Source organism: Lygodium microphyllum, chromosome 16 (genome assembly GCF_053477565.2).
Source record: "Lygodium microphyllum isolate KBCC chromosome 16, Lygodium_microphyllum_v1.1.10, whole genome shotgun sequence".
NCBI classification, from domain to species: domain Eukaryota; kingdom Viridiplantae; phylum Streptophyta; class Polypodiopsida; order Schizaeales; family Lygodiaceae; genus Lygodium; species Lygodium microphyllum.
Genome location: NC_141150.1, coordinates 143,522,174 through 143,545,439, shown reverse-complemented (window position 1 = coordinate 143,545,439; position 23,266 = coordinate 143,522,174). Strand labels below are relative to the sequence as shown.

At 40.5% G+C, this 23,266-nt stretch overlaps 1 protein-coding gene across 2 annotated transcripts; it reads left to right on the top strand.

The window, feature by feature from the left end:
- Window positions 1-1,674: 1,674 nt before the first annotated feature.
- Window positions 1,675-21,859, top strand: LOC148023529 (protein sym1-like). Of its 2 annotated transcripts, none has more exons than XM_087696497.1 (3): window positions 1,675-1,913; window positions 1,991-2,103; window positions 21,222-21,859. In XM_087696497.1, exons 1-3 carry the CDS (start codon window positions 1,743-1,745, stop codon window positions 21,619-21,621), a joined length of 684 nt encoding a protein of 227 aa, XP_087552623.1. In that variant the 5' UTR covers window positions 1,675-1,742; the 3' UTR covers window positions 21,622-21,859. The 2 variants fall into 2 exon arrangements, with proteins under 2 accessions (XP_087552623.1, XP_087552624.1); XM_087696498.1 differs by having other exon boundaries at window positions 1,994-2,103; window positions 21,222-21,858.
- Window positions 21,860-23,266: the final 1,407 nt, after the last annotated feature.

Sequence of the window (23,266 nt, the reverse complement as noted above, 5' to 3'; positions counted from 1 at the left end):
AGTAGCACTTATCATCCTAAAAAGATCTCAATTGGATAACTTCTAGAGAATAGTTGGTATAATGAGGAACATAAGGTGCATTCACAACAACTTTAAGATAGGGAAAGTGAATGTTCACACAATAGAAATATTGTTCCAACACATCATTGAAATGACAAAGGGAGTTAGCTTGCTTGACATAACAAAACTATAGCTTTGGATCATTCTTGTGAGTAGGGATAATGAAGATGTTTGGAGGTTCTTAGAGGGGCTTAAGTTGTGCATTCCAATGAAGGATGCCTCAATTATGTTCAAAGCCTTGCGATGCCCCTAATTACCAACCCAACACTTCACATCCTTTCATTCCTCATGACAAGCGATGTAGACATTTTTAAGCTTTAGACAATAATGTTGGTCTTAAATGAAGTATGACAATCAAAGTCCACAAATAAGGTTTTCAAGTATATTATCTTCACCTACGTAAGGTAGACACTAAAGAGACCATCCACGTAATTGAGGAAAGAGATGAGGCACCTTAGCACTCACCATTACATTTTTTGGCTATAAGCTAAGCTAATGAAGTTGAGATTGTAGATAGGTAGAATTGGCTTGCTTGTTGCTAGCTATGTACCCCATTTCAAAAGAACTCATCAGCACAATTATCTTGTTAGAACATGAAATGCATTGATGTACTATCACAAATCTTATTGAGTCATAGGGGAAAAATATGAAGGCTAGAATATTTGATCTAAGATGAATTTTAGATCAAAACAAAATGATAGTGTGTTAATGAAAGGCTAATTTGTGTGGGGATTAGAGACATAGTATGTGCACATATAATTAACATCATGACCATTTTATGAGCAAGCCCATTAGCCTTCATTGATGTTCCAAACGGCGGGTAGAGGAACATGACGAAGGAAGGGAAACTCTCCCCATACCAATTCTTCTTGAGCATCTTCCTATCAGATGGAGTCATCTTCGACAAGCCATATGCAAGAGGGGCTCCAGTGGTGGATGGAGTACTCATGCAAGTATGCAAAGATGGCGAAGTAAAGGTCATGAAGGACTTCACAATGGCTAGTGCCTATGGTGTAGAAGTTGGTATGGATAGCATGCTTGTTGCTACCTAGGAATTTGAGGTCAATGTTGTTTTGGTCATGGGGGTCTCCTTTGAAGGAGTAGCAGTAGAAGTTGTAGTTAAGGTCACTAGTATTGTCTTGTGAGCATTGGATTGGTGCCCCCTCAAAGTGGCTACAGTTTCTAGTGTCAAAGGAAGCGAGGGTGATGTTGGAGAGGGTCCACATTAAGGCTTGCTTTGTAGTTGAAGGTCTCTATCGCTACAAGAAAAACTTGATAGCTGATGCAAGAAATGACGAGGAGTAGAAGCACGAAAAGGAGTGCTTGAGGTACGACAACTAGAAAATTCTAAGGATCAAGGGTTTCAAGCATTGCCAAATATTAAGATATTAAATAATGCTTTGTGAGAATTTTTGATTTCTTTTGCTTTAAAAATTCATGCGCCTATTTTAGATGCCAAGGAAAATTCTCTCAAAGTGATCACTATGGGCATAGGGCACGCCCAAAAAAGGAGGTTAAAGAAACATATAGGAGAGAGACGCTGTAACATAGGGCACGCCCGGAAAAAGAGGTTGAAGAAACGTATAGAGGAGAGAGACGTTGTAAATAAACCAAACAAGCCGTCCGGCAAAGTACAGTAGTATGGGCTTCATGTGTTATTTTTTTTTCTTTCGCTTAAATTCATGGCGGCTGTGCTCCGCAAGGGTTGGAGTTGGTATCGCCATCAGCTCTCGGTCAAGCCGTTTCGAACGCAGATGGTCACCTCGGGGATCCTGTGGGCGGCGGGCGACGCCGTAGCGCAATCCATCGATTCAGCGACCGTAGCTTCACCGCCATCGCCGCCTTCTGCTACGGTACCAATGTTGCAGCTTGGTGCTTTTTTAGGGTCCTTTCTTCCTCCTTTCTGAAACTTTCTTCCTGTACTGCACAGCAGGAGTCTCAAGGAAAGGAGCTGCACGGGAAGAGGGAAGAATTTGACTGGAAACGACTTGCCGTTTGCAGCTCTTTCGGAGTGACGTTCGTAGGACCCGTCGGTCATCTTTGGTACGCCATAAACACCCTTCCCTTTCTTCTTGTTTGGGCGAATGAGATGGGATTTCTGAACAAAAAGTCACTTATATTTCGCATTTTTGCAATCAAAAATTTTGCGAAGTTAAAGTTTTAAACCTTCTACTTTCAATTGTGAAAGTTGTTCTTTTAGGGGAAAAATTTGCAATCCATTTGACATTAAACCTTGGTTTTCTGCGAACATTGTGTATGCACTCCGATGGTTGGCCTTCAGCCCTTAAATCAATGCATCAACACTCCAAATTGATTCCATTCATGTGTATATACATGTGTGCGTAAATCAGATGGCCAGGCTTTGGCATCAAATTGCCAAAGATTTTGAACAATGGGTTGCTATGCATCCTACCATTTAATCTAGATGTACTTTATAGACCTGTGTGACCATGGATCAAGAATGTGTCCAATTTGTGTGAGTAATCCTTTTCATATAAAGAATTATTAGCATCGATATTGTATACTTGAGCTAGAACTTGATTAAAAGGGGCTGATTCAGCCCAACTCATCTCCCTATTGTTCTTTGGTACCTTTGGTGCAAAAGAAGGATGGTCCATGGCATATATGTATGATCTATTGTGCATTATCACAATTAAGAATTGATTGCCGAGTCCTAGGATTGTTGATATCATGGATAAATTGCAGGTGTCAACTATTTTTAGTCCCATTAATTTGAAAAGTGGGTATCATTAGATACACATTAGGCTTGAAGATATGCCTAAACTTTTCATATACATTTTGGTCTTTATGAATTTCTTGTTATGGCTTTTGGGCTTACAAATGCTCCTATTACTTTCAATTGAATGATGGATAGAATCTTTAGACCACATAGAGCTTTTGTGGGTACATTCTTTGATGACATGATTGTGCATTCAAAGAATAAAGAGGAGCATATGAAATATTGCAGCCCTTAATGAGCCATGTAAGCATTGATTAGTGATAAAGGAGCACAAAGATGCCAATGAGTGGGGTAGGAAGATGGCAATGGATAATCAAATGTAATAATTGTGTGTGGATTGGGCTAAAGAAATGAGAGCTTTTGTTGATGATGCATGGGCACAAAGATGACAATGAGCGGGATAGGATGATGATGATGGATAATCAAATGTAATAATGGTGTTTGGATACGGCAAAAGAGATGAGGGCAAGTCACAGACTCTCTATCACACTATTTTCTTACAAATTTTTTTTCGTGTCTGGTCTATCTAAATAAATGATTTTAAAGATGTTATGGGGCTGTCAAGAATTGAGAAGATTAGCCAATAATAAGAGATTAATTTTAGGGATCACGACTTAACTTCCATATAATTTTGATGGTATCCATATGGCATGGAGTCAATGTCATAGTGTGGCCCCATGGTTTTATGTCAAGTGCCTTGTAGAAATTCATAAAGTAGCAGTATATCCTTGGTCTATGTGCTTTGGCCCTCCTCAATGATGACTCATGATGCCTCCTCAACCATGATTCATGGTGCAAAAGTATTGTTTGTGAAGATATGCTAGATGCTAGGGTTTGCACTGAGAAAACACAACATGTACGACCAAGACTGAAACACAAAGACTCAGACAGTGACAAGCAAAACTCAAATCCTAAATGTAAAATGCAAACACAAAACTCAAAATTCAAACATAGAGAGAAATATAGAGAGAAGAAACTCTAAAGTGAATGAATGTTGTAAGTGAATGTAAGAGTGTGTAGAATGCCCAATGGCAGAGCAATGAAGTGTTGGAGAGTAACATGCACCAGAGATGGATCCCAAGTGTTGTAACCATCAGTCACAGTGACGAAAGGTAAGAAAACACCGGACACTAATCATTAGAGTAAGGAGAGACCAAGGCAACTACCAGGATGGTGCTTGAGAAGGAAGGTGACAATAGAAAGTTGCAAATGCAGCAATGTAGGAGTTGCCAGGAGATGATCGTTAGCTGCTATTTGCAGAAGAGAAGAGCTAAACACAGGCTGCACACTATCACTTTGATGCAAAGGAAGGGCTCCCACCGGTTGTTGGGGAATGTATAGTCCAAATGCAAGTAGCAGGAGGGGCTAGCGATGTCAAAGATGCTGAACATAGCTGGAGGGAGAGTAAAAGTGGGTGATAGCTGTGAAAGAAGGCGCTAGGCATTGGAGGAGTTGTGGAAGGTATGACAACAGTTGCGAAGGGTAGACGGCCACGCGGGTGAAGGCTGATGGTTGAAATCTACACAAAAAGAATGAGGTTGAATGGTGAGCAACATATTTTTTTATAGATATTGAAGAGCGCCCCAAAAATTAAGGTTTTGGGGGACCATTGAGACTCTCTCGGAACCGCGCACCAAATTTGCATTTTTCATGAAGGTGGTTTTGGGGATGTTTAAAAATCGTAATTAGTTGAAAAGTATGGTGTATGTTTTAGCTCAATCAAATCTCTCCTCCCTCCCTCAGGTCCAAATTTGAGCTAAAAGGGGAAAAAAAGTTTGCCCCAAGGCGTCTCATCCCAAAGTAGCTAGAGCATTGAATAAAGGGTGTACGGTGGTTGCCCAGTTGCCTACCAAGACTACAGAGGCAATGATTATCTTACCAAGGGTATCCAAGTAGTCACTCCAAAGAGAACAAGGCATCGAACAAAGGATGCTCGTTGGCTACCTAGTAGTCTACCAAGCCCTACAAAGGCGGATGAAACCATTTTGAACTTTTGTTTTGTTTTTTTTTGTTTTTGGTTTTTTTGGGTTGTAAGCATAGTAACAAGGAAGGGTCGTCTCGGGGCCTCGGAACGCGAGAACGCCGTCCCGAACGGATGGGATGAATAGGAATGCCAAAATGGGACGGGGACATCCCTTGTCCCATCCCCAACAGCCCTCCCTCCGTCCTGGCCGTCTCCTACCCCGTCCCCTTGTCACGTCCCCTGCTAGGGGGTGTTTTAATAGGGTTCCTTTTTTTTTTGGGATGGAGTGGGTGTCTTTCAGGGGGTGGTTTTTTTGTATGTTCTTTGATAGTATATATTCATCCACACACATAGTAACATGGGACCGGTTTTGGTGATAGGGATGGGAATAGAGACGGGGATAGGAATAATGAATTGCAATCCCCTATTACCATGAGAGGGGGCTCTAACATGGGGATGGGACTGGGACGGGAAGCTACAACATGGGCATCCCCTATTATTATGCCCACACATCCATCCACCACATCACATGTATACATTTTCAAATGCTATTTATGTATGCTGTTCCCTCCCGCGTCCCACCTCGCGTCCCCGTTCCTTGCTTTTAGCCGTCCCTGGTCCCCGATCCCGACCCCGTTGCCGTCTCCATTTCCGTTTCTCGTTCCATGTTACTATGGTTGAAAGGTAATTTTTAGGGTGGCAGCTGATTAAGTAATAGTGACCTAGAAGACGGGAGTAGGGATGGTATACCCAACACATTAGAAAATAGTACATGCTTACCCATCCACTCGAGGATGTTGATGATGAGGGAAAGATGATGAAGTATGAGGTTAAGAAGGATGGTGGTGTAATCCGTTGGTGGAAATAGCTTAGTATTCGTCCAATGGTGCGCTGCACAATGAGATACATAGTTTGCTACATGTTGAAGAATGCACATGTAGCAGGTGCCACTTGGACAGTGTTCCTCGTGGGGAAATTGTTCACTTGTCTAAGCACTCTAGTAGAAGGAAAAGGAGCTTGAGGAGGTTGGTCTTCATGTTATGTTGAGAGCCATGTGGAGGAAGATAATGAAGCAACCCAATTGGAAGAGCAAGGATAGAAGACACTGCTATGATAGCATCAAGAGAGATGCTGCACGATTTGCCGCGGGAGAAGAAGCCTCCATGCTGGTAGAAAAGCAAAGCTCAAAGTAGATGGAACCATGAAAGAAATGTCTTGTACCTCTCGTCTCTTGCGAGCTCTACATTGATTTATAAAATCTTGCAAAGAGATTAAAATGTGCAACCATAGAGGTGAGTAGTGAGATGCTCCAAAAAACAAAACTAAAAAATAAAGAAAGCAAAGCTAAGTCCAATGCAATGAGTATGTAAGTATGCAGCGGAAGTATAAAAAAGGAAAGGCCAAGTGTGTGGCTACCATTGCGTACATGAGGTGGGAAAGTGGTCCTAGAAGGTATTGTGGATGCCCTAGGAATGGATGCGTAAAGTGCAATAGGCGAGCCACTAGTAGACCGATCAACTAATACTTCAGGGGTAGTGAAGGAGATAGGTTACTGAGGCTGTCTGCATGCTAGATGTCCAGTAGGTCACCACTAGGGTAGATAGAGCATATGGTATAGTAGCAAGAGACGTAGCTCCATTGGTGTTACATTAATGAGGTAAATTATGGGAGACAGGTGCGAGGGATGTCCATCCGGGGGCCTTTCGGCACCCGAACGGGGCCAAGGGGAGCCTAGAGAGTAAGAGAGTCCAAGAATAGTAGGACTCACTTGAAGCGGACGGCTGGCAGAGGAAACGGGGAGAGAGGTGCCAGCACTTATCTAGGCGAGGTTGGGAGGAGAAACGAAGGACTCGTGCCATTGTTCACGATCAGATTGTCCATCATCGAGAGTTGGACTGCTGCTTGTCTATTCGTCAGACTAGCCAACTACGTCATACTGGTATCAGAGCCGCCGGGTCCTCACGAAGAGCCATCGGGTCTTCACGAAGAACCATCGGGTCTTGCTTTCGCCTGTGTCCCATGAATGCTTTCGACGGTCCTCCCGTGAATGCTTTCTCCTATCCGGACGCGAATTGAGACTCCAGAAGACGGTGCCAACACGGACACGAATCAAGTCCGAGTACTTGACGGATTATGTCAGTACTGATTAGCCGACGCTTGACGTGATTGGCCCGAACCTCATCATACGTGATTGATTTCGTGTAACGGAACTGGACGGCAGTATCAAGCCAGTCGAGCGAAGTCCCGTTTGACACATAGCTGTGGGTACAGCTAGTTCACACGTGACCTGTTAGGGAGGGGGTGTGTTTAATCCCCTCCTTATTTTGTGTTCCTGCCCGACAGGCTTCATTTCAACGCGACTGGCTCGGTTTGGGGGAAGACAAACTATTCCTCACTCTTTGGGGTTATTACTAAATTGTTAAAGCCATCAACAGCTGCCCTATCACTATAATCAGGGAAGTATTTCACTTTGTACGCAAATTTCTTATATTTGCTTTCCAATTCCAGTGTATTAATGGAGGGGAAAGGGAGAGAGGGAGTAATTGAGGGTTCTAGTTCTGGGGACCACCCTATGGTAGATCCCCATGAAACGGAGATACAAGAAGAACAATGGGAAGAATTTTTTGCCACACGAGAACAATTTGATGATCTAACTGCTCGCTTGCAGGCACAGGGGGTTCAAATGGAATTTCTAACTCAAACACTCACCGAAATAAAATCTCAATTAACCTTATTACTAGAAAGAGATAAAAATAAGCTAGAAATCTCGGATATTCCATCTTCATCAAAAGATTTAGATGTGACTATGCGAGATCCTAGGGAACCCCACCAAAAGCTAAGGGATAATCCAGTGTTAAAAGATATGAAACCCCCTCAGTTTCACGGGGAGGAAAAAGATAGAAATAAAGACACTATCTTTAATTTTCTCCAAAAATGGGAGGATTTGCACAAACTTAAAACTACTCCACCACATCTCCAAGCGATGGAGGCCAGTTTAACTTTGGGGCCAAAGGCATATAAATGGTGGCGAACTTTAAAGGAGGCAAATAAAATACCTGAAACTTGGGCTCAATTTGAATCGGTCTTTTTGAAAGAATTCCTTCCTGAAAATGAAATGGAAAGAAATTGGGAAGATTGGGATTATGTTAGACAAAAGGGAATACCCCTGTTGACATATCTGGAGGAATATCGTGAGATAATCCTCAAATTGGAAGGAATAGATGAATTTCAAAAGACAAGAGGATTCATTAGGGGACTAGATAAGGCTTGTAAAAAGGAAGTGAAAAGGAGTTCACCTAAGACGCTTGAAGAGGTAATTAAATTTGCATTAATCAATGAAGATAGTACGCGTCCAGGTATACTCACTAGTCTCACTGATACGGAGCCTAAGACTAAGGAATTGGAAACCTCAAAATTTGTAGGTAAATTTAAAAGGAAAATGCCATTACTTAAGGGCAAGAAACAACCTTTTGAAAAGAAACAATATGTAAGGCCAAAGTTAAGTCAAGATGACTTTGATAAGGCCAAAAAAGAAAGGCTGTGTTTTAATTGGCTATCCCCTAACCATGCTGCTTGGAATTGCCCTCAAAGGAAAAATGGGGAAGATAAAGGAAAGGATAAAGACATGGGCAAGGGAAAAGAAAAACAAATCCATGTAGTGCAGACCTGGAATTAAAGGGGCATGAAAAGTATAAATGTTATATTTATAAGGTAAATTAAGGGAAACATGTACGAGGCATGACCGTCCGGAGCCTTGGGCGCTCGAATGGGGTTTAGGGAAGCCTAGAAGTAAAGAGAGTCCAAGAATAGTAGGACTCACCAAGATTTGACGGTTGGTAATCGGATCACGATGAGGGTGGTGAGCAATTAACTAGGCAAGGCTGGGAGGTGAAACGGATCTCGTGTCCTTTGAGTGTCGAACTGTATTCCTCAAGAATTCTACTTCATCTTCTGAGTCGCCTGACATTGGTATTAGAGCCGCCATCGCATCTTGTTGGAGCTGTCGGGTCTTCATCTTGTTAGTCATTCGTGAAGTTTTTTTGTCTGGCGATTATAAGCGCAAGGGCCAGACGATTCGACTGCCACGACACGTCATCTGTCAGTCGTTTCAGGTCGTCGCCCGTCGTCCGTCAATCGTTGAAGGTCACCACACGACGTTGTAAATCGTGGTCGTGTGACGTCATGAAAGTGTGACACGCAGCAGGGAGACGAAAGGCGCGAGGCGAAGCGTGACACGCCTGCTGTAAGCCGTGACGAAAAGCGTCAGATAGTACTCAGGTTCTACACGTTATGGTACTTCAAGCCATACACGTCACACGGCTGTCTTCCAGGCATAGTTTTACAATAGGATCGTTTCCACCCGACTGAAGTCAGGACTTAAATCGCTACCAGCTGACTGAAGTCAGTCAAATCTGCTTTATACCTAGAAGATATACCGGTCGTTCCCGTGATTCTTCCGTTTCTACCACAGAACTTCATTTCCAGCATGATTGGTTTACTGCTTTAGTCCGGGAAGGCAAAATTTGTTTCTTACTCTTCGGGTTTATTTACAAAACCAGCAACAGTTGCCTGCCATTATAATCAAGGAAGTACTTTACCTTTGTATGCAAATTTTTTATCTTTGCTTTCCAATTCCAGTGTATTAATGGCAGAAAAAAAGAAAGAGGGAGTAATGAAAGTTCTAGTTCTGGGGATCACCCTATGGTAGATCCCCATGAAACGGAGATGCAAGAAGAACAGTGGGAAGAATTCTTTGCTACACGAGAACAATTTGATGATCTTACTGCTCGTGTGCAGGCTCAGGGGGTTCAAATGGAATTTTTAACCCAAACACTCACTGAAATAAAATCTCAATTAACTTTATTGTTAGAAAGGGATAAAAATAAGGTAGAAACCTCGGATATCCCATCTTCATCGAAAGATTTAGATGTGACTATGCGAGATCCTAAGGAACCCCACCACAAGTTGAGGGATAATCCAATGTTAAAAGATATGAAACCCCCTCAGTTTCACGGGGAGGAAAAAGATAGAAATAAAGATACAATTTTTAATTTTCTCCAAAAATGGGAAGATTTACATAAACTTAAAAATACTCCACCACATCTCCAAGCATTGGAGGCTAGTTTAACTTTGGAGCCCAAAGCGTATAAATAGTGGCGAACTTTAAAGGAGGCAAATAAAATACCTGAAACTTGGGCTCAATTTGAATTCGTCTTTTTGAAAGAATTCCTTCCTGAAAATGAAATGGAAAGAAATTGGGAAGATTGGGATTATGTCAGACAAAAGGGAAGACCTCTGCTGACATATTTGGAGGAATATCGTGAGATAATCCTCAAATTGGAAGGAATAGATGAATTTCAAAAGACAAGAGAATTCATTAGGGGACTAGATAAAACCTGTAAAAAGGAAGTAAAAAGGAGTTCACCTAAGACGCTTGAAGAGGCAATTAAATTTGCATTAATCAATGAAGATAGTATGCGTCCAGGTACACTCACTAGTCTCACTGATACGGAGCTCAAGTCTAAGGAATTGGAAGCCTCAAAATTTGTGGGCAAATTTAAAAGGAAAATGCCATTTTTAAAGGGTAAAAAACAACCTTTTGAGAAGAAACAATATGTAAGGCCAAAGTTAAGTCTAGACGACTTTGATAAGGCCAAAAAAGAAAAGCTGTGTTTCAATTGCCTATCCCCTAACCATGCTGCTTGGAATTGCCCTCAAAGGAAAAAGGGGGAAGACAAGGGAAAGGATAAGGACAAGGGCAAGGGAAAAGAAAAACAAATCCATGTAGTGTAGACCTTAGAATTAAAGGGGCATGAAAGGTATAAATCTTTAGAGGTCTTGCACATGGATGTACAACACAAGTGTTGTATGTCAACTTCTATGTGGCAGCCTACCTTTGGTCCACATGATTTAGTTAGAGTGCATGCCCAACAAAAGAGTGGGCATCAATATGTTGTTCGTATGATGCAAGGTCAAGATAATAAAATATGGGATACAATGGTATCCAATTTGGAAATTGAGATTCAAGGATATAAAGATAAACTTGATTTCCAAATTATGAACATGGAAAAAGTTGAGATTGCTCTAGGGAGGGAGTGGCTATGGGGATTTGAACCATCCTTAAAACGTAGTTACCATCATAATACACTGGAATTTGAAAGGGATGGTAAGACTTTTGTTATTCAAGGTGAACATGAAGTATCTGATAATCCTTTGCTGTGTTCCACTGAGGTTCAGAAGCTGATAAAGAAGGAAGTTTGTGAGGTATACATGTTATGGTCTCTTCCTGTACAAAACACTTTTACTTTTTGTAATATAAAGCAACAATTTTTTTATGTTTGTGAGTTGAATGTAAATAATGAATTAAGTAGTTTGTTAGATGAATTTAAAGATGTGTTTCCTTCTGATTTACCAAGCGGCCTTCCACCAGATAGGGGTGATATAAATCACCCAATTGACACAAATAAGGATACTCACCTTATTTCTAAACCACCTTACAAGTTAAGTGAAACGCAGCACCAAGAAGTTGAAAGACAAATTAAGGATTACCTCGATAAAGGATTTATACAACCCAGTAATTCACCTTGGGCTTCACCAATTTTATTAGTAAAGAAAAAAGATGATTCTATGCGACTTTGTGTTGATTATAGAGCACTTAATAAAATAACGGTGAAGAATAAATTTCCTATGCCCAGAATGGAAGATCTTTTTGATCAATTACAAGGGGCAAAATTCTTCACAAAGATAGATTTAAGATCAGGCTATCAGCAAGTAAGAATTAAGGCACAAGATGTTCCTAAGACAGCATTTCGTACTAGATACGGGCATTATGATTTTTTGGTGATGCCTTTTGGCCTCACTAATGCACCAGCTACCTTTATGAAGCTGATGAATAGTGTCTTATGGCCCTATCTAAGACATTTTGTAGTAGTCTTCTTGGATGATATCTTGATCTTTAGTAAATCAATAGAAGAACATTTGGAACATTTACAATTAGTATTTCAACTGTTGAGAACACATTCCCTTTATGCGAAGAAAACTAAATGTGAATTCTTTGCACAAGAGGTCAAATATTTGGGGCATATTATCTCGAAAGAGGGAATCAAAATGGATCCAGAAAAAGTTAAGGCGATTATTGAATGGCCATCTCCAAGGAACTTGAAAGAGCTGCAGATCTTCCTAGGTTTATCTGGATTTTATCGTAGATTTATTCGAGATTATGCCAAAATAGCTGTTCCAATGACGATAGACCAACTTAAAGGGAAAGGAAAGAGCTTTAATTGGGGAACAAACCAAAATGAAAGTTTTCAAAAAATTAAAGTAGCTATTGCTACAGCTCCAGTATTATTAATAGTGGATCCCAATAAACCATTTGTGGTTGACACTGATGCCAGTGATAAGGCGATAGGCGCGGTCTTATTACAAGAAGGTCGACCAGTTGCTTTTGAAAGCAAGAAATTAGACCGTGCAAAACAGAATTATTCTGTTTATGAGAGGGAGCTGTATGCAATAGTACATGCAATGAAGAAATGGAGGCACTATCTGTACGGTGCCAAACTTTTGATTTTATCGGATCATGAAAGCATTAAGTGGCTTAATGATCAACCGGATTTACACACGCGTAAAGCCAGATGGGCCAAACTCCTCCAAGAGTTCGACTATGAGATAAGATATAGAAAAGGAAAGTATAATATAGTGGCTGATGCACTCAGCAGAATGCCATCATAAATGAATTGAGTTTTACTCAGTTCACTTCCAACTTGCTTGAATCTTTAAAAGGGAAATGCCAGGTTGATCCAGCATATTCCAACATATGGGAAGCAATAAAAAATGGGGATCCAAATGAAAGTGCTTCTACTGAGGAAGGAATATCTGAGGATGTTCAACAAGGAAATGGAGCATTAGGGGGTGCTCAAACCGGATTCAAGTGGAAGAATTTTACATTGATAATGGTTATTTACTCTATAAGGGTAGGGTATCTGTCCCGAAAGATACAGAAATAAGGTGCGAGATACTCTTTGAGTGTCATGATACCCCTAGCGCGGGACATCCAGGAGTTAATAAGACTTATAGTCTTATTAAAAGGCAGTTCTATTGGCCTGGAATGAATAAGGACGTCCTTGACTATGTGGTCAAATGTAATAAATGGCAGGTTAATAAAGCTGAAAGATTGAAAATGGGAGGACTTCTCCATCCACTAGAGATTCCTTCAGGAAAATGGGAGAGTATCTCCATGGATTTTATTGTTGCTTTACCCAGAACACAGAGGGGGCACGACTCTGTGTGGGTGATTGTGGATAGGTTAATCAAAATGGCTAGGTTCATTCCAACTTCAACTGATGTTAAAACACCAGAATTGGCTAGATTGTTCGTAGAGAACATATATCGATTGTATGGCCTTCCGGCAAATATAGTTTCTGATCGGGATAGAAAATTTGATAGTCAACTTTGGCGTGCGGTATTTAGGAAATTGGATACTAAACTTAGTATGAGTACGGCGGATCACCCGCAAACTGATGGGCAAATTGAAAGGGTTAACCAAATCCTTGAAGATATGCTTAGGGCATAAGTAAGTAAAAGGTAAACTAATTGGGAAGAGTATCTACCGATAGCAGAGTTTGCATATAATAGTGCCAAGCACTCTTCCACTGGATATAGTCCATTTATGTTAATGTATGGGTTTCAGCCCAGAGCTCTTGCATACAGGAAAAGGTTCAGGCAGCTAAGGATTTTTTGGAGGATATGAATAGTATGTTAAAATTTGCTCAAGAAAATATTAAAAAAGCTCAAAATCGAGCTAGAGCATATGCAGATCCTCACGAAGAGACATCTCCTTTAAAGAAGGAGAATTGGTCTATCTTAAGGTGCTTGAACAAACTAAAACTATGAAAAAGGGACAATGTCCAAAGCTTTCACCCAGGTATTGTGGTCCTTTCACAATACTTAAAAAGGTGGGAGAACTGGCTTACAAGTTCCAACTACCTGCTGGTAGTAAAATACATCAAGTTTTTCATGTAAGTAAGTTAAGGAAGAAGCTGGGTGATTTGGATAATTTAATTTTAAATAATAATATTGAGGAGCTATTAAATGACCAATCTAATCCACATGAACCGGAAAGAATATTAAATGTTCGTAATAGACGAAAAAGGAATACTATTTATCAAGAATGTTTGGTTAAGTGGAAAGATTGTTCAGAAGAAAGCTCAACATGGGAGCGAGTAAGTACCTTAAAGAAAAGGTTTCCCAATTTACAGTTAGACCTTCCAAGTATCGTTTTCGAGGACGAAACCGATTCTTAAGGGGAAGGAAATGTTATATTTATAAGGTAAATTAAGGGAAACATGCACGAGGCATGACCGTCCAGGGCCTTGGGCGCCCGAATGGGGTTTAGGGGAGCCTAGAAGTAAAGAGAGTCCAAGAATAGTAGGACTCACCAAGATTTGACGGCTGGCAATCGGATCACGATGAGGGTGGCCAGCAATTAACTAGGCAAGGCTGGGAGGTAAAATGAATCTCGTGCCCTTCGAGTGTCGAACTGTATTCCTCGAGAATTCTACTTCATCTTCTGAGTCGCCTGACAATAAATCTTTAGAGGTTTTGCACAAGGATGTACAACACAGGTGTTATATGTCAACTTCTATGTGGCAGCCTACTTTTGGGCCACATGATTTAGTTAGAGTACATGGATTGATAGCTGGAAAGAGGGTTAGAGTCATGATTGATGACTCTGCTACCCACAATTTCATAAATTATGCACTTGTCAAAAAATTGAAACTTCCCCAACAAAAGAGTGGGCATCAATATGTTGTTCGTATGATGCAAGGTCAGGATAATAAAATATGGGATACAATGGTATCCAATTTGGAAATTGAGATCCAAGGATATAAAGATAAACTTGATTTCCAAATTATGAATATGAAAAGAGCCGATATTGCTTTAGGGAGGGAGTGGCTATGGGGATTGGAACCATCCTTAAAACGTAGTTATCAACCATCCTTAAAACGTAGTTATCATCATAATACACTGGAATTTGAAAGGGATGGTAAGACTTTTGTGATTCAAGGTGAACATGAAGTATCTGATAATCCTTTGTTGTGTTCCACTGAAGTTCAGAAGTTGATAAAGAAAGAAGCTTGTGAGGTATATATGTTATGGTCTCTTCCTATGCAAAACACTTTTACTTTCTGTAATATAAAGCAACAATTTTCTTATGTTTGTGAGTTGAATGTAAGTAATGAATTAAGTGGTTTGCTAGATGAATTTAAAGATATGTTTCCTTCTGATTTACCAAGTGGCTTTCCATCAGATAGGGGTGATATAAATCACCCAATTGACATAGATAGGGATATACACCCTATTTCTAAACCACCTTATAAGTTAAGTGAATCACAGTACCAAGAAGTTGAAAGACAAATTAAGGATTACCTTGATAAAGGATTTATACAACCGAGCAATTTACCTTGGGCTTAGCCAATTTTATTGGTAAAGAAAAAAGATGGTTCTATGCGACTTTGTGTTGATTATAGAGTACTTAACAAGATAATAGTGAAGAATAAATTTCCTATGCCCAGAATGGAAGATCTTTTTGATCATATAAGGGGCAAAATTCTTCACAAAGATAGACTTAAGATCAAGCTATCACCAAGTAAGAATTAAGGCATAGGATGTTCCTAAGATAGCATTTCGTACTAGATATGGGCATTATGATTTTTGGGTGATGCCTTTTGGCCTCACTAATGCACCAGCTACCTTTATGAAGCTGATGAATAGTGTGTTACGGCCCTATCTAGGACATTTTGTAGTAGTCTTCTTGGATGATATCTTGATCTTAAGTAGATCAAAAGAAGAACGTTTGGAACACTTACGATTAGTATTCCAATTGTTAAGAACACATTCCCTTTATGCAAAGAAAACTAAATGTGAATTCTTCGCACAAGAGGTCAAATATTTGGGGCATATTATCTCGAAATAGGGAATCAAGATGGATCCAGAAAAAGTAAGGGCAATTATTGAATGGCCATCTTCAAGGAACCTGGAAGAGCTGCAGATCTTCCTATGATTATCTGGATGCCAAAATAGTTGTTCCAATGACAGACCAACTTGAAGGGAAAGGGAAGAGCTTTAATTGGGGAATAGACCAAAATGAAAGTTTTCAAAAACTTAAGGTAGCTATTGCTACAGCTCCAGTACTATTTATTATGGATCCCAATAAACCATTTGTGGTTGAAGCCGATGCTAGTGATAAGGCGATAGGTGCGGTCTTATTACAAGAAGGTCGACCAATTGCTTTTGGAAGCAAGAAATTAGACCGTGCAAAACGGAATTACTCTGTTTATGAGAGGGAGCTGTATGCAATAGTACATGCAATGAAGAAATGGAGGCACTATTTGTACGGTGCCAAACTTTTGATCTTGTCGGATCATGAAAGCATTAAGTGGCTTAATGACCAATCGGATCTACAAGGGCGTAAAGCCAGATGGGCCGAACTCCTCCAAGAGTTCGACTATGAGATAAGGTATAGAAAAGGGATGTATAATATAGTGGCTGATGCACTCAGCAGAATGCCCATCATAAATGAATTGAGTTTTACTCAGTTCACTTCCGATTTGCTTGAATCCTTAAAAGGAAAATGCCAGGTTGATCTGGCATATTCCAACATATGGGAAGCAATAGAAAATGGGGATCCAAATGGAAGGGCCTCCACTGAGGAAGGAATATCTAAGGATGTTCAACAAGGAAATGGAGCATCAGGGGTTGCTCAAATGGGATTCAAGTGGAAGAATTTTACCATTGATAATGGTTATTTACTCTACAAGGATAGGGTATGTGTCCCGAAAGATGAAGAAATAAGATGCCAGATACTCTTTGAGTGTCATGATACCCCTAGTGTGGGACATCTAGGAGTTAATAAGACTTATAATCTTATTAAAAGGCAGCTCTATTGGCTTGGAATGAATAAGGACGTCCTTGACTATGTGGTCAAATGTAATAAATGCCAGGTTAATAAAGCTGAAAGATTGAAAATGGGAGGACTTCTCCACCCATTAGAGATTCCTTCGGGAAAATAGGAGAGCATCTCCATGGACTTTATTGTTTCGTTACTTAGAACACAGAGGGGGCATGACTCTGTGTGTGTGATTGTGGATAGGCTAACCAAAATGGCTAGGTTTATTCCAACTTCAAATGATGTTAAAACACTAGAATTGGCTAGATTGTTCGTAGAGAACATATACCGATTGTATGGCCTTCCGGCAAATATAGTTTCTGATCAGGATAGAAAATTTGATAGTCAATTTTGGCGTGCTGTATTTAGGAAGTTGGATACTAAACTTAGCATGAGTATGGCGGACCATCCGCAAATTGATGGGCAAACTGAAAGGGTTAACCAAATCCTTGAAGATATGCTCAGGGCATATGTAAGTAAAAGGCAAACTAATTGGGAAGAGTATCTACCGATAGCAGAGTTTACATATAATAGTGCCAAGCACGCTTCCACTGGATATAGTCCATTTATGTTAATGTATGGGTTTCAGCCCAGAGCTCCTCATGCAGTAGGGCTGCATAAGGAAAAGGCTCAGGCAGCCAAGGATTTTTTGGAGGATATGAATAGTATGTTAAAATTTGCTCAAGAAAATATTAAGAAAGCTCAAAATCGAGCTAGCGCTTATGCAGATCCTCACCGAAGAGACATCTCCTTTGAAGAAGGAGAATTGGTCTATCTTAAGGTGCCTGAACAAACTAAAACCATGAAAATGGGACGATGTCCAAAGCTTTCACCCAGGTATTGTGGTCCTTTCACAATACTTAGAAGAGTGGGAGAATAGGCTTACAAGTTCCAACTACCTGCTGGTAGTAAAATACATCCGGTTTTCCATGTAAATAGGCTAAGGAGGAAGCTGGGTGATTTGGATAATTTGATCTTAAATGATAACATTGAGGAGCTATTAGATGACCAATCTAATCCACATGAACCAGAAAGAATATTAAATGTTCGTAACAGACGAACAAGGAACACTATTTATCAAGAATGTTTGGTTAAATGGAAAGATTGTTCAGAAAAAAGCTCAACATGGGAGCGAGTAAGTGCCCTAAGGAAAAGATTTCCCAATTTGCAGTTGGACCTTCGGTTTTCGAGGACGAAACCGATTCTTAAGGGGAAGGAAATGTTACATTAATAAGGTAAATTATGGGAGACAGGCGCGAGGGATGACTGTCCGAGGCCTTGGGCACCCAAATGGGGTCAAGGGGAGCCTATAGAGTAAGAGAGTCTAAGAATAGTAGGACTCACCTGAAGCTGACGGCTGGCAGAGGAAACGGGGAGAGAGGTGCCAGCACTTATCTAGGTGAGGATGGGAGGAGAAACGAAGGACTCGTGCCATTGTTTCACCATCAGATTGTCCGTCATCGAGAGTTGGACTGCTGCTCATCTATTCGTCAGACTGGTCAACTACGTCATAATTGGACTGGCCAGTTGGAGTGGAGGCAGTCACTACAGTCTGTTGTGGTTTTTTAGGTGGGAGACCTTGGGCGTTGGTACAACACTTCTCGTCCACATGGCTTGACCTTTGATAGTATGTGTAAAATCTATTTTTCGTAGGAATTTGTTGCCATGTCAGAGAAAGGGGTGTCACCCTTGTTTTGGCTTGCCTTCATATCTTGCAAGTTCTTGCCATTGTTGGTTTTCCCTCCCAAAGAAGAGATAGCCAACCCTTGCCCCTTTAAATGGATGTACGTGGGGGACGACTTATGGACTTGATCGTGCAGTGTTTCGTAACGCAAGAACTGACACTCAAACTCATAGGTCGGCAATCCAGGTGTGGTGAGATAATGGGCTGGATAAAATGAAAGTATTTGTCAGGTAACTTGTTCAAGAAGAACGTGACTCGATTGTCGTCTTACTTCGGGGAGCCAATAGTGGTAAACTCGATGAGTGACTGCCGATATTCGGCCAACTTGATATTCAGATCATCCCCTTTCTTTTTTGGAAAACTCCTGAAGCTCAAAATCGAGATTGATACATTGAGTGTGATCTTGTGCTGCATAGCGGTCAATGAGATGACTCTAATACTCATATGCGAGGGGAAAATGCTGTAACTGAGAGTGGAACTCAAGAAGCAATTTGTGCATTAACTCAACATTGGCCGTGGCATGGCGGGATCTCCATTGACTAATGTGATCAAGGTGAGCTAATCAAGGGTCTGTCGTTAGTACCAACGACGAGGTCTCAAAGTCCTTGAGATTCAAGCACTTGTTGCATGAAGTTCAACCAAGTGGTGAAATTCGACCCGTCAAAACATGTCTTATCCGTGAAGGCTTTCTCGACCGTTGCAATAGGAGTAATAGTGCTAGGAGATAGAGAAGATGTGTAATGTGGGTAGGGTGGACAGGGGGGATAGGGTGGGGGAGTGGAGTACATTTGGAAAGCAATCCCAGAGACCGTTGCAATAGGAGTAATAGTGCTAGGAGATAGAGAAGATGTGTAATGTGGGTAGGGTGGACAGGGGGGATAGGGTGGGGGAGTGGAGTACATTTGGAAAGCAATCCCAGAGACCGTTGCAATAGGAGTAATAGTGCTAGGAGATAGAGAAGATGTGTAATGTGGGTAGGGTGGACAGGGGGGATAGGGTGGGGGAGTGGAGTACATTTGGAAAGCAATCCCAGAGACCCACCATGCATACGATAAGTGTGCACAACGGATCCAAATGTAGGCATAAGCGGATTGGATATAGGCATGGTAACCGCTTGAGAAGCCTAGGGCGGAGGGATAGGGATGTGGAGTAGAGGATGAAAATCCTTGCATAGGAGTGACCCAAGGGATGTGTGACGACAGTCTATAAGTAGAGGATGGATATCCTAGTGTTTGAAAGGTCGCGTTGGGGGGTGTGAGTATTTGGGGGTAGTGAGGGGGATGCCCATCAGAACTGTTTGAGAGTGTAAGGATGTGGTAAAGTGGGGGTTATGTGAAAGGTATAGTGTTAAAGGGTGGCATTTCCTCTAACGATGCACCAAGAGGTGGAGTGAATGGAGGATAGATAGATGGAGGAATGGAGAAAGAGAGTGTGCTAGGGGCGGTCCTCGGAGATGGAAGATCCAACCCCTAGTGTGCTTTGAGCGGAGGTGGGGTGTAATCCAAGGTTTTGGAATGAAGATGTGAGTAGATCAAAATGTGCAAAAGATAGTGGTGGAATGGGAGGGAGTTGAGAAGTCTAGTTTACTTGCTCAAATGAAACAAATGGTAGAGGTATACTAGATGAAGGGTATTTGCTTCAAGAGCCTCCTCTATTAAAGCCTGTTTATGTATGTATGCATGCATGCGTGCGTGTACACTGTATATAGATAGACGGATAGATAGATAGAGATTTGGCTTTACTTGGTTGGCCTAAAGGTCCTTCGTACATCTCCATATTTTTCAACTCATCAATCTTCATGAAGTAAATTGACAGCACACTGAGCAGCTATGAGTAATGCATTGAGATAGAGGTACCTGGTACACAAGGATGTCTATGATTTTCTTACTAAGTCACAAAGAGAAACCTGAATGATTGCCATTGCCATATGAGGAACCAAATAAGAAAAATGGGTGAGTGCTCTGGCCATGGGTTCCTTGGCCAATTTCAACACCACTCTACAGGGCATCACACCATCTTGCAGCTGTTTGTCTCAAGTGACAGCTAAAACTGAAAATGAAACTGGTCTGGACCGTCTGTATTTCATGGTAACCGTGGCCGTCTAATATCTCTGTCCCAGAGCATCAATTTTGAACTCGGGTTACCTTTTGTTTAACCTTTTACAAAAGAGTGATACAGTCTGCACAAAATTTCATTGTCTTACAGAGGATCGAGATACTGAGTCCAAGATCGATGGGTTGAGACTGGAATTTCATCATCTTACAGAGATACTGAGTCTAAGAGTGATGGGTTGAGACCAGAAATGGATGGGCCGTGAACTTTGTGTATATATAAGCTAGTTGGCCGACAATCAGTGAGACTTTATCATTTTCCTGTCTCAGGCATCTGACTTGATAAAAACATGATAATTAACATTTATGTAAGCTTGTTTCTTGATCCTGGTTGAGTCCATGTGCAAGCTTATAGAGAGAGATAAATAAAGGCCGATTAAGAGACTTCACCAGGCTGGAATATAATTCTATGACCTGATTGGTCTTTAGTATTAGTTGTCTCAAAACTGGTTGTGGAGCTGGATCAGGCTTTCTAATGTACTCAATTCGTATGATGTGCTTCTGTAGAGGCAACTTATGATCTTATGTATTATTGTTGGGCTAATTTCTCTTTATGAGAGTAATGATATCTTATGATGTACTTTTGTAGAGGCAACTTAAATTCTTCTGCTGTTTATGATCTAATATATCATTGTTGGACTAATTTGTCTTTATGAGAGTAATCATACCCTAGTAAGGTGGTGATTCAGCTTGTTAAACCTAATGATCTATTGCATCAGGTATGAGGCCTTGGAGTACGTTGTAAATCATAAGCTGCATATGAAACCAAATTCATTACGGTTCCTTGTAACTAAGGTGTTGGCTGATAGTTTTATTTTTGGACCAATTCATTTACTGGGATTCTTTACCTACATGAGCCTTGCTTCTGGAAGAACGTTCAAAGAACTGAAGGAGGATCTAAAAAGAGACTTCATACCAGCATTCATGATGGAGGAGGCAATATGGCCTCTTGTTCAATTTGTCAATTTCCGTCATGTTCCTGTCCAACATCAACTATTACTTGTTAATGGATTTTGCATTCTTGACAGTGCTTTTCTTTCATGGTTTAAGCATCAAGAAGATGCCATGTGGAAGAAGTGGTTGTTATCTTTTATTATATTGCCCACCAAAGAAGAATAGCTACTAGCTACTTTCCTTTCGTCTGTTTTCTCAGTTATGCGATGTAGAGTATCACCATAGTTTCATTTGTGCTATTGATTTGTTAGCATGGTGTATGATAGGGGAGGATGCTAAAGCATCAGATGGTGGTTTTAAGCATGCCAAAGCTGCTTGAAAAAGGTGCAAATTTGCATTGTTCCTTTTCTTTGTTCCTCTATTTGTACACCTTGTTGCTGGAAGCGGTTCCAAGTTCACAGAGTTCTTGTGATTGTCAAGCTATGCATGTGCGTACCATTGTCCACATGAAGTGAAATCAGATTGTGACATTATCTGGTTTAATTTCCTTATATGTAAAACATATTTCCACATCAGAAGTGGGCAGAGTCCTCACTCCTTGTGCGTGTTGAGTAGGTGCCATTGCATGCATGAAATCGAATCAGATAGTCATTGTTGTGTTAATTTCCTTCTGAGATAGCCCCACATTAGAAGTGGATTTATGTTCATCCCCACCAAACGTCTGTTGCTTCCATAGATGGCTCCTCATACTAAGTCTCTTTTGTGATAGAGAATCTCCAAGAGACCCAATATACATGTTATGACTAGTTAATCCATGGGTGGCCAAATCCACAACAGTATATGGCAAATGTACATATGGGTGGTCAACTCCTGTCACAAAAGTATATTTGTTTTTCCACGTTAGAAAAGTTGAACTATTGAAGAATTTTAAAGATCATATTGATGTGTTCAATCCTCTCTATATCATTGTCTTTGAACTGCAAGCCTTTGTTCAATCCTTATCCATGTCATTGTGTGTTTACCTTTAGATTTTCCGATATCTTTGTCTTTAATAAGCCAATTTTTTTTTTGTTCAATCCTCATGTCATTGTGTGTTTACCTCAAGATTTGCTTCAACCTTTGTAACAATATTCATAAATGAAAATGGGATGCATAAATTGCCACTATTGCAGTGTACTTGATTTTTGGCATGCAATTCACCCTTGCTTTAGTAAAAGGTAGAGACATTGCAATGTGCATGAGATTGATATGAATCAAATAGAAACTTCATTGTGGAAGTAGCTTTCTCACAAAAATAAATAAAATAGCACATCATTGTGCACAACACAAAGCTCCACTCCATAACTAGGCAAAGAGCAATAATAAAAGAAGTCATGTCATGTCTATAGATCCCCATATATCTCTAGAGGCTTTTATTTTATGCTTTACATCTATTTCATGACCTTGTATTGCAATCACCAAATTGACACTCACCTACCCTATTTGTTGGTCCAATAATAAGTATAGTGAAACCAACAATTCTAATCAACAATAAGTATAGTGAAACCAACAATTCTAACCTTGGCACATAGCAAAAGAATGCTTTGCATGACTTCTTCCTTTGGGACAAGGTTTGAAATACAAAGAGTTGAATCATTGATAGCATTAACCAATTTTTTTGCATATCATGGTCTTGATACTCAACTCCATTTCTATAAATGTTGGTTCCATGTTGAGATGACATCATCCGACATTAAAAGTGTGAACCCATTGTCCGTGCTTTTTGTAGAAGTTTGTTGCCCTTTAAACAATCTAATAGCACTTAGCTCAAATATTTTCCAGCTACCTTCCAATCTTTGTGGAGACTTATCTTATTGTACTACATGGTTTG